This window comes from Miscanthus floridulus, chromosome 13 (assembly GCF_019320115.1).
Source record: "Miscanthus floridulus cultivar M001 chromosome 13, ASM1932011v1, whole genome shotgun sequence".
Taxonomy (NCBI): domain Eukaryota; kingdom Viridiplantae; phylum Streptophyta; class Magnoliopsida; order Poales; family Poaceae; genus Miscanthus; species Miscanthus floridulus.
The window spans coordinates 25,112,627-25,124,770 of NC_089592.1; the positions used below are offsets into that span (position 1 = coordinate 25,112,627).

The following is a 12,144-nucleotide window of genomic DNA, read 5'->3' on the forward strand; positions in this document are numbered from 1 at the left end:
GGGTGTCCTCACTACACTGTTGGAAATCCAATGAAGTGGTAGCTTACACCATTGGAAAGCTTATCAAATCCTACACAACTTTCTTATAGAGCACTTTTTCAAATTCTGTAGTTCAGGTAGTCAAAAGCAGTGCACAACAGAAACTGCTCTAGGCTTCAGACAGCACAGGTGCATTGTCTTGTGATTTTCATAATTCCATAACCAACATAGCTATCAAGGTGATTCTTATGGTCAGCGAAAGATATTGAAGTCTACTATTGTACAGAATTTTCACATGATTTCTGATCATCCAAAATCAGAGATATAAGCCGATGAGTGTAGGCTGCTCTGAAAAGATAGGATAGAGGAAACATGAGATAACCAAAACCCAACTATTTATTTCATTAATCCTTATACCTTAGGCCTATGAACTAAATGAAATTGTGGGTACAGCCAACAAGATCATTGCAATCATTACAAAGATTCAAAACAAGCAGAAGCATAATGATAATTCAACAAAGCACTAAAGGTGCATAATTCAATCATTGACTCAACTTGTGATACTATCGTCCTCATTGTACTAGGGGTAACAATCCTAAGACTCATCTTCAGATTATGCAAGAAGGTGGTGAGGGATAGTTCTAAAAGCATATTAAACCAAGAAGTGAAGATGAGAACACAGACTTCAAAATAAGCACCAAGGTAGACATGAATAGCAAGGGTAGAGATATAGTAGAGAAGAAAATATCAAGGTTCATAGAGCAAGGGTTTTTGTAGCAACTTCTTAACCTTAAAACGGCCAGTTTCTACTAGATTTGTGTCCTACAGTCAGCATTGCTTTGATACCACATTATAGCACCTGGTTTTAAGAACAAAACCAGATACACACCATATGTGAGCCTAGGAAGTCAAATCTCACATATAGCTACAAATAAGGGTAATATCGAAAGACAATGCTCAAAATATAACGTACTTAGTATAAAGGACATAACCTTAGACAACAAATAGCGGAAGGATAACTTCAATCTTTGGGTGAAGACTCCAGTTCCACAGGGACAACTGACTGGTTGATCATAAGCCTAATTCCTCCAAACTCTAGCAATCTGGTATCCATCTGGGATTTTTCCAAAGATTTAAAAAGTAAAGCAAGCGTAAGTACATGTCGTACTCAACAAATATATCATGCGGTTCATGAGGCTCAAAAGGCTAACTACGATTAGCTTTTAATGAGTCATGATTTTAGCAATTAGGTGGCAACAAGTTTATCATAAGCCCATATAAACACATGATCAGGTAAACATGAATAATGAATAGCATAAACAGTAATCATTAGTGAGCATCTTTATTATCAGTATCATTAGTGTTCATCATCTATTCCATAAAGGTCAAAGGCCGTTCGTGACCATGATCATGGCTGATATACCAGTTTTACACTCTACAGAGGTTGTGCACTTTCACTGTAAGTCATGATTTATCCTTTCGCCTGAGGTGATCAGTCTCTTGACCCACTACCAAGAAAGGTCGGCAGGGTTCACTATGAAGCCTTTCAAAGGTTCGTCTAACAAGTTAGGGTCGCTAAGGTTTCCCCATCAATAAGCATGAACCCCCTCTAAGGAGTGACTAACAAAATACCAAGAAATCAAAGTGCACCCTCTTGGCAAGCCGAGATCATACCTGTCGGAGCCCCTTTTGCGCCATAAAGATAATCATTAACAAGCTAGAAAAGGTCATCATACTAAGCTAAAGCCAGAGCCATGTAGCCCTCATAGCTGTACTGTAAGTCCCAGATATTCGCTTATAGATAAGTCCTTAGGTAGAGGAATCTAGAGCACCATAAAACAGCCCAATGCTCTAGCTCCCTTGTTCCATGTTGCTAAAAAGCATCTTTTAGTGTTTATTGCATATACCATTAATCAAGTTACAAGATCATGGTTGTGGTTGAGTACTAGCATCATGCTACCCAATGCAATAACCCAAAGGTGTCAAGGAATCCAGGATATCAATTAGCTAGGAAAATTACTACGGTTGCCAAGGTAGACACATGCAGCATGAATTAAATGATTAAAGGTGAATAGGTAACAAGGATGGCCCCATGCTATACTTGCCTTAAACTTAGGTCCTTCTTCTATTGATTCGTAGCCTCCAAAGAACTTCTTCTGGATCACCAACTTCTTTTATATCACCAACACAAAGCTCACTAACGGGACATGATTATAAAGCACCACACAAGCATCCATGCAATCATACATGAAGCAAACAATAGATCTAAATTAGAACAGTACACCAAACATAAAATCAAGATGAAAAGTTTGTAAAGCAAATCTACGTCTCGCTACGAACACACAGACGCAAAAGCCCTCTAATCGGAGCTACGGTTTGACAGAAACGGCTACGAAAGATCTATTCATAAGAGAAAATATCAAACTATAAGCTTCATGTGTTCTAACTATATAAAAGCATATATAGATTGAATTAAGTCAAATTTAGATTTGAATTATAAAACTAAAGTAAAACAAATCATATTTTATTTATAAAATCCAGTTGCATAATTATTATTCAAATTAGAGTTTAAACCAAGAAATTCTAGAAATAGTGACATGATAAACATTGTTCCTAATGCGTAGATCTCGTTGTAATAAATCTAGCGCAACTTGAATAGGTCAAATCAGAGCTAAAACGTAGAAGATATGAATTAAACAAGATTTCTTTTAATAAAATAATAGATTAAATCTAACCACAAATTTTAAAAGTTGAAAACATAGTTAACAGTAGTATTAACACGTAGGCAACGTAAATATGAACCTAACGCAATTTGAACGGGTCAAATCAGAGTTAAAACGATAAAGTTATAGCCTAAATAAATCTAATGGCAAAACCGTAAATAACTGAAAACGTATTTTTGAAGTCAACCGAACAAAATACGCTTTTAAAAGAAGAAGGCATAATCTGTGGAATACGCAATGGACCGTGGGTTTGATAATAGAAAAGTGCAGGGGTCTTTTTGAAAGAAACCAGGGACGGTGGCCTCAAATATCCGAAAGCTGAGGGGCTCTTTAATAAAAATACCAGCGAAAGAGTATCTTCTAATCTGGGCCATAGATCTCCAGATGGCGGCTGAGAGAGTTTGGGAGGGGACAGGAGTGGTCGGCGCTGTAGCCGACGGCGATGCCATGGCTAGAAAACCGAGCTCCTCGCCGGTGATTTGCGAAAACGACATAGAGCGTCCGATTCTCTACAGGTAAGACATATGGACATAGAGAGGACTACCGCGAGCTCACCTAGGCACTTTTCTCAGACAGAGATAGCTCGGTGTAGGCGCTAGGCTGGATGGGGTGGACGGTGGCTCCCTGCGATCCACAGCAGTGATGAGAACAACACAGAGACAAAGAGAGAAGGAGGGAAAGACGTTGGTAGCTTCTTCACCTATACCCGAAGTTCGGCAGCAACTCGTGGGTGTTGGCACAGTAGCGGACGGTGTCCTCTGTGGCGGCAGGCGGACGTGCTCTACTTGGCGAGATCCGAACACAGCGACAACACGAAGCCAAGGCTAGAGCGACGGCGTAGATGGATGCGGAGGGGGTCACGGAGCTTTATAGGAAGCTTGGCGTGGAGGTCACGCCAAATCGAGAGGAACCGGGGCGAAGACAGACACGGCGGCGACGAAGGAGTCCGTGTTGCACATAGTTGGAGGTGGGTGATGGTTCTGACCGGTGGAGGCACGGCGTTAGTGGGTGAAGTGGTGGGTCCCGGTTGTCAAACTGAGAGAGAGGGGAGGCGGGGATGCATCCGCGTGGGCCTCGGCTCCGCTTGGGCCAGGGTGGCGCGGCCAGGGTGGCGCGCTGGGCCTACGAGGAGTGGAGAGGGTGAGCAGGCTGGGCTTGCGGGGTGGCAGCAGAAGAGGGAGTGGGTCGGCCTGCTGCCGGTTGGCCTGGGGTGGGCCACGGAGAAGCGGGGAGCGGGAAGGAAAGAAGCTGGGCCTCAGCCAAATAAGAGAAAGGGAGAGTTTTTTTAATTCCTTTGCATTTTCTTTTCCTATTCCAAAACCTCATTCAAATATGAACCAAATCAAATTCAAATAGAGTTTTCAACATACTTTTCAACTCAAATAAAAATGACCAATTTTGGTAAGTTTTCAAAAATAAATTTTTACAACTTTTTAAAAGCCTTTATTTTCTAATTTTCTTTTCTTTTACTTCAAAGCCAATTTCAAAAGCATTTTAAATTCATTTTAAATTTTGGATTCAACCACTCGTTGCAATAGATCAAATGCACCGGCATGTATGCACATTCATGTTTCTACATCCTATGATGAATTTTAATTTAATGAAAAATTATTATTTCCCTATGCTTTCATGAGCACACAAATTCAAAATTACCTCATTTTTCAAAAGGAGCAAATTTTAGGGTGTTATATTTATTAATAATAAGGTTTATATTATAAGAAAAGTAGAAAACAATGACTAACTATTAAAGGCAATTAAGTTTTAATAGCACCCAATTTTATAGCCGCAACTTGTGTATTCCCTCCGTCCCTTTTTTTTTAGTTCTCACCTTCAGAGAAGTCAAATATACTAAAATTTAACTAGATATATATAAATTAATATTTATGGTACACAATTAATATTATTAGATAAATCTTTGAATATATTTTTATAATATATTTATTTGGATATACAAATATTACTAATATTTTATACAAATTTAGTTAAATTTTAAAAAGTTTGACCGACATGCTCCCTATGACGACCCTTATACAGGGACAAAGGGAGTATGTTACATCTACCTGGGTTATATGGTTAAAAATATATCGAAAGAACTGTTCTTAATATTATATACTAGCATTTGACATCCTGAGGCAGCAGGCATGCCTGCCTTCACATGAACAACATGACCAGTGTCAGCAGGTCCAAACTTTGAATACTTTGCCTCTATATATTTTTTATAGCACAGCTAAGCTGCCGCACTGTAAAATTTGGCAGTAGCAAAAGTTCAATAGAAAAAACAGGTCATACACGGAAGTCGTACTAGCAGTGTAGTAGTAGCTGTCACCGTGTACGTACGTTACTACTACCTTGATCGATCCAAATGTTACTCCCTTTCTCTCTGTTATCTCTACTCTCTCTTTCTCTCTCTTTCTCTATCTATCTCACTCTCTCTCTCCTAGCTCGCTCTCTCCTGCTGCTCTGACTCTCTCTCCTCTGAGCAATAACGCTGCACCTCTCTCAATAAATGCGTTTGCATCCATCCGCTCTCCACTCCCCAGCTCGCAATAACTCCTTCCTCCCCGTCTCCAAATTCTCCCATCTGCCGTTCCCCCTCCAACCATGGCGTCTTCTTCCTCCCCGAGATCTCGCCGTGCTCCTTCTCCCGCCTTCTCCTAGCTACCCAGCTGCGTGCGTGCACGGAGCGCTCGTCTCCGCAGCTTCCTTCCTGCATGCAATATCACCGACAATCTTTGGAAGAAGGCATCACAGGCCGGGATCAAAGGTACAGATCGCCTGTCTCAGATCTCGCAGCCTAGCCGGCTTCCTCCTCGCCAGGTTCTTGGCCTGGGAGCCCTTGCGTGTGAGTGCCCTAGATCTGCTAGCTGCTGCCCGTGCTGTTACGTGGCGTGTAAGCTAGTGATCTATCTGTGGACATTTTTAGGCTAACGCTTACTATTTTCCTCTCTTGGTTGACTTGCTTGGCTCACAGACATATATATGTATATGTGACATGCATCTCCTTTTTTTTGCAGAATGAAAGCTGATGATAGAGAGCAAGAGCTAGGGTTTGGGAGGCACTAGCTAGGACCGTGCTGCCATTGTTCATGACGCCGGCGAGGCGCATGCCGGCGATGATCGGCCGGAATGGCATGGCGTTTGGGTCCTCGTCGGCGCTGTCTTTGAGCCAGGTGACTATTCCAGTGAGAATCTTTTTGGAGTGTGCAGGATCAGTCGTCGTCTCTCTCTGAGTAGCTAGCTACTACTACTAGTTTAACTTTTTGTGGGGGGAAATAATTAATGTTCCTGCTTGTGCATATCTTTTTCTTGCTGATTAATTTCCGTGAGCTGACTATAGGATGTACATATATGCAAGTATTTATGGGCGCGACGTTGAACGATACTGGACAGTGGCCACTAATCTGCTATTTAATGTAAACTGAGTAGTACCGGCCGGTAGGAGGAAGAAGAGACAAGTTGATCTCATCGAGTGTCTTTGTTTTAAAGAAAAAAAAACTCATCGACTGTATATATGACCATTGTGTACGTATATATGCAGTTGGTTATCTCGTTCTTGATCCTATTCCTACACACATATTTTGTTCCTAAAAGTAAGAAGAAAATAAGCGCGCGGTCTACTATACTACATGATTTTTGTGCTTAATTTTCATACTTTTTAAATTTACTAGCCCTCATAACAGCTAAATTCTTGTCTTCTCATTTTGAATGGAAGCACCTTCCCTTTGTCATGCATACAGCACAACAAAATTAATGAGGAAGTGTTGCTTCAGTCAACTGTTCGTGCATTAATTCAGCATGATTCTGCATTCAAAGTCTTTTTGGAGTAGTACTGCTCCAAAAAGTTTTTTAAAAAAAAAAACTTGTTGCATCTTTAATGTTCCATTAACTTTGTGTAATCCCCAGATCTCCTCGGTTGCATTATGAATCGTCGTCAGCTTATACATACAAGTATCAAATTCTTCATAGTATCATCTTAAATTGTGACTCCTTCAAACTTTTGGACTGAAATTGCAGGCTGACCTCCTAGACAGCCATCACCTGCAGCAAGCGTTCCAACAGCAACTCTTTGATCAGATCCCAGCCACCGCAGTGGATAGCAGCGACAACATCATCCATGGTCGCTCAGACACGCTGGTAGCAGATGAATTTGAGAGCAAGTCCTGCAGCGAGAATCCCGATGGCACCTCTGGCGATGATGGCCAGGAAGACCCCAACCAGCGGCCAAACAAGAAGAAGCGGTATCACCGCCACACCCAGCACCAGATCCAAGAGATGGAGGCGTAAGAAGAATGACTTAAACTCTTCTTCCTTCATATAATTAAGCACCATTTAAAAGGCTTTATTTATTGATAGATAATTTTATTCATTAAAAATCATGTCTGATTGTTTGGTTATTGTGAATTATGATTGATCAGGTTCTTCAAGGAGTGCCCGCATCCGGATGACAAGCAGAGAAAGGAGCTCAGCCGGGAGCTCGGCCTCGAGCCGCTGCAGGTGAAGTTTTGGTTCCAGAACAAGCGCACACAGATGAAGGCAAGCTCTACTACAACACTATTCATACATTGTTCCCGATTCTATGACATTCTGATGCATGGTACACAAAAGTTGAATTTATTTTGGTTAGATTTCAATCCATGTGTACATATTTGCCGATCATGACCTGACAACGTGTTAAGCATCTATATTAATTTATTTTTACACGCAACTGAACAAGAGAGCTAGCATTTTGAATTCCATCAAATGATACCATGGCATGCATAGAAAGAGGAACATGGAATACGTGCAAGAAGTATGCCAGTCTCGCTGATAATACAGACGTGATTATGGGTGTATGCAGAACCAGCACGAGCGGCAGGAGAACGCGCAGCTGCGTGCAGAGAATGACAAGCTGCGAGCTGAGAATATGCGGTACAAGGAGGCGCTCGGCACAGCCTCCTGCCCCAGCTGTGGCGGCCCTGCCGCCCTCGGTGAGATGTCCTTTGACGAGCACCACCTCCGTCTTGAGAATGCTCGCCTCCGTGACGAGATTGACCGGATCTCGGGCATCGCTGCCAAGCACGTCGGCAAGCCCATGGTCTCCTTCCCGGTGCTCTCCAGCCCGCTTGGTGCCGCTGCCGCCCGATCCCCACTTGACCTTGCTGGTGCCTACAGCGTCCAGCCTGCTGGCCTCGGCGCTGACCACCTATTCGGTGTTGGAGCTGGTGCCGGCGATCTGCTGAGAAGCGTGTCAACCGGCCAGCTCGACGCTGACAAGCCCATGATCGTAGAGCTGGCCGTTGCTGCCATGGACGAGCTCCTCCGAATGGCGCGGCTTGATGCGCCGCTGTGGGGTGGGGGTGTGGCAGGGGTGCAGCTGGACGAGGAGGAGTATGGTCGGATGTTCCTGGGTGGGCTCGGGCCGAGGCAGTACGGGCTCCGTCCGGAGGCATCTCGAGACAATGCCGTCGTGATCATGACACGCGACAGCCTTGTTGAGATACTCATGGACGCGGTCAGTGACAAACTGATTGTTGGGTTTTCAGCTGAATGGATTTTCTTGATCTCTGCTTGCTGATCCATGTGATTCATCAATCTTCTGCATGCAGAACCGGTTCGCTGCAGTGTTCTCAAGCATTGTGTCGAGGGCTTCTACACACGAGGTGTTGTCAACTGGTGTGGCAGGGAGCTATAATGGTGCATTACAAGTGGTGTGTATCTTACATTTCTGTTCATGCTGCGTTATTGTTTGATCAAAGAAAGTGTGAACACTGATGATGATGACCAACAATATGTAGCTGACAATATTGGTTATCAACTTGCAGATGTCAATGGAGTTCCAGGTGCCGTCACCGCTGGTGCCGACGCGGGAGAGCTACTTTGTGAGGTACTGCAAGAACAATCCTGATGGAACGTGGGCTGTTGTCGATGTGTCACTCGACAGCCTCCGCCCTAGCCCTGTTATGAAGTGCCGGCGCAGGCCATCAGGATGCCTTATCCAAGAAATGCCCAATGGCTACTCAAAGGTCAGTTAGCTCCTTGAAATTTGTCTTGCCCAATTAACTGCGTGTATGTATTACAATGAATTGAAAGTGCACATATTCAACTTGTGTCTCCCAGCAATTGTGATTCCTGTCAGGAAACTCATGTTAGTATCACCATGGGTTCTTGTGCGTGCAGGTGACCTGGGTGGAGCACGTTGAGGTTGATGACAGATCAGTGCACAATCTCTACAGGCCTTTGGTCAATTCAGGCCTCGCATTTGGTGCAAAAAGGTGGGTTGGCACACTGGACCGACAGTGCGAGCGCCTTGCCAGTGCCATGGCCAGTAACATCCCCAACGGCGACCTCGGTGGTAAGTACACCCATATGAATTTTAATGCCCAATGAAAAAGCAACGATTGAGATTTGATACATGGTATAGGCAAGTATATATATAGAGAACTATAGATCAATGTGCATCCATGAAATTGCAGTGATCACAAGCATAGAGGGGAGGAAAAGCATGCTGAAGCTAGCAGAGAGGATGGTGGCGAGCTTCTGCGGTGGCGTGACAGCATCTGCCGCGCATCAGTGGACAACATTGTCAGGGAGTGGTGCTGAGGACGTCCGCGTTATGACCAGGAAGAGCGTGGACGACCCAGGCAGGCCGCCAGGCATCGTCCTCAATGCCGCCACCTCCTTCTGGCTACCCGTCCCGCCCAAGAGGGTCTTTGACTTCCTCCGCGATGAGACCTCTCGCAGCGAGGTATGCCATACGCACGCATGTCACATCGCCGACACTTTCTCTGTACGGCATGCGAGTGCCGGGCTAAGTATTTTCCTGGCAAAAACTTGAATTTGCAGTGGGACATCCTATCCAACGGTGGTGCTGTTCAAGAAATGGCTCATATTGCCAACGGCCGGGACCATGGCAACTGTGTCTCCCTTCTTCGCGTCAATGTAAGTGCTCATTCGTGCCTTTTCTTTCAAAAAAATAAGTGCTCATATATATATATATATATATAAGACCAAATTTAATCCACTTTCTTTGAGAGAAGTTCTCATGTCACTGAATAACCTCACAAATTTGGTGTCGGTGTGTGATAGATGCGAGACATCGGTGACATTAATTGACAGACTAGGGTCACATGAAGCGGAATCGTCTTTTTTTCCCTGAAATAATCCTGATAATTATTTGTGGTGAACTATTCATGGTCATCATGTTTTCAGTGACAATTGGATCCATTATTGTCGTTGTTATCCAGAGTGCAAACTCGAACCAGAGCAACATGCTGATCCTCCAGGAGAGCTGCACCGACACATCGGGCTCGTATGTGGTGTACGCGCCGGTGGACGTGGTGGCAATGAACGTGGTGCTCAACGGCGGGGACCCAGACTACGTGGCCCTGCTGCCATCGGGCTTTGCTATCCTCCCCGACGGACCACCAGGCATGGCTCCCCATGGAGAGGGCGCTGCCTTGGAGGCTGGCGGCGGTTCCCTCTTGACGGTGGCGTTCCAGATCCTGGTGGACTCCGTGCCCACTGCGAAGCTCTCCCTGGGCTCTGTAGCGACTGTGAACAGCCTCATCGCCTGCACCGTGGAGCGCATCAAGGCTGCCGTCTGCGCGGAAGGCAACCCACAGTAGCCTTGCATCCATATATGATCTCGAGGTACATGTTCATGCCACTCGATCAGTCATATATAGCCATCCATATGCAGCATCCTTCCAGTCAAAAATAAACTTTGAACCGGTTTGAATGTTTTGTAGGAGGGGGGCAGCAAGGTTTTGGGGAAATGTTAGTGGGGAGTCAAGAACGCACCTCAGACTCTCCTTGCCATGTGGTGCTCATACTGCAAGCGAAAATTCAGTTCGTTAGGAAAAAGAAGGCGTCACCACTATGCAAGGGGGGATGGTTCGGGTATTGACTTCCCCGTCGATCGAGTCTACTACAGAAAGGATGCGGTGGAGAAGATGCTGTTTCTGGATCTCTTTCCATATTTTTAGGGTTTCCATTTGCTGCTGTGTACTTCGTCATGTTCGTGGTGTTGCTGTTGTTCAGGCTAAGGTGCCTGTGCCTGCTCGTAGCTAGAGAACAGAGATTTGTTGCCTCTTTCTTTTTTTTTTTTGAATTTGCAAAGATTTGTAGAATCTAGGATCAGTCATTTCATAACCAATGCTTGGCTAAAACGTGCCCGTTGTTGTTTGTAGCTTTTTGCTATTTAAAACGATGCAATTTCAATCTCTGAGTTTCTAGCTTCTTGTTTTCAGAGAATTTTCAAAACGAAAACAGCAGGGGTTTACATCCACTGGAGACCGGGGATACACATATCAACTTCATTTCTTGCATAGTACGTATATATCATCGTTGAGAACTAAGAAGAAAAGCAATTGTACACTTACAAGGAAACAACTAATTAAACGACAGGCTCAAACCGAGAGAAGAGAGAAAGCAACCAAAATAAACTACTGGTTTGAGTAGACATGAGAAACTAAATGCAATCATGGCTCTAACTAAATCTAACTTCCTGTTTGGATCCATAGAATGAAATCTCATTTCAGGGATCAGATTCTAGCAATTGGATACCACATGTTACTTCACTGTACATTCGTGTCATGAACCGGCAGTTAATAAAAACCTAGGAGGTTTTCACCGCCGATTCGGGACACAAACTAGCAGTGAAAAAAGATTTTCACCGTCGGCTCGGAACTAAAACCGATGATGAGAAGTGCCCAGCCGCACGAACTATCGAGTGGCATTGATTACACGTTCCACACACGTGTGCCTCTACGTTGTGGTGGACAGGGGGTCCATGTACCTATGTGTCGCCACACGAATAGTGCTTGAGAGGAACGCACGGATCTAAGGTCCCACCAGCCTCTCTCTCTCTCTCTCTCTTCCCTCTTGTTACTTTTCACCTTGCTCCCTCCTTCTGATCTCTCCGACTCCTCCATTCCTCTTGCATGGGCATCTTCTTCCTTTAGCTCCCTCCCTCCCTTCTCTCCCCGTCTCTAACCTCGGGGCCGAAAGGATATTGATATCGCACGGAGGAGGGTGAATATGTCTTTCTAAAATTTAATATAAAACAAAACTTCATAGCTGATTAAATAGGGGGTCAGAACTTCCAATGCACGTCGGAAGTTAGCGTCAGAACTTCCGACATTGTTAGTATGAAAGAAAATGAAAGTACGTCTAATGAGTTCTAGCTCAAACCAAACTTGGAGATATGAGATTGAGGATGTCCAATAGTAAGTCCACTAAGCACCTACACTCACAAACATGCACAACCAAGTAGATCGAGATAAACACAAATATTGCAATTCAAAACATAAATGAGACAAGATTTGTTTCACCAAAGTTCGGACATCCATGTGAGTCGCATGTCTTTGTTGAGGAAGCCGTGAGTGACCACTCCGGGGTGCACACTCTAGCAAGGTCTCTTTCAACTACTCTCCTCGATCCACTAACCTTGATCTCTTCCCTT

General features: G+C 44.3%; 1 protein-coding gene across 1 annotated transcript; it reads left to right on the top strand.

Moving 5' to 3' along the window:
* Positions 1-5,215: 5,215 nt before the first annotated feature.
* LOC136499175 (homeobox-leucine zipper protein ROC1-like) lies at positions 5,216-10,915 on the top strand. The gene is made up of 12 exons (XM_066494876.1): positions 5,216-5,466; positions 5,717-5,872; positions 6,717-6,982; positions 7,118-7,235; positions 7,540-8,193; positions 8,288-8,389; positions 8,504-8,704; positions 8,859-9,033; positions 9,155-9,426; positions 9,525-9,620; positions 9,926-10,331; positions 10,430-10,915. Exons 2-11 carry the CDS (start codon positions 5,789-5,791, stop codon positions 10,304-10,306), a joined length of 2,349 nt encoding a protein of 782 aa, XP_066350973.1. The 5' UTR covers positions 5,216-5,466; positions 5,717-5,788; the 3' UTR covers positions 10,307-10,331; positions 10,430-10,915.
* Positions 10,916-12,144: the final 1,229 nt, after the last annotated feature.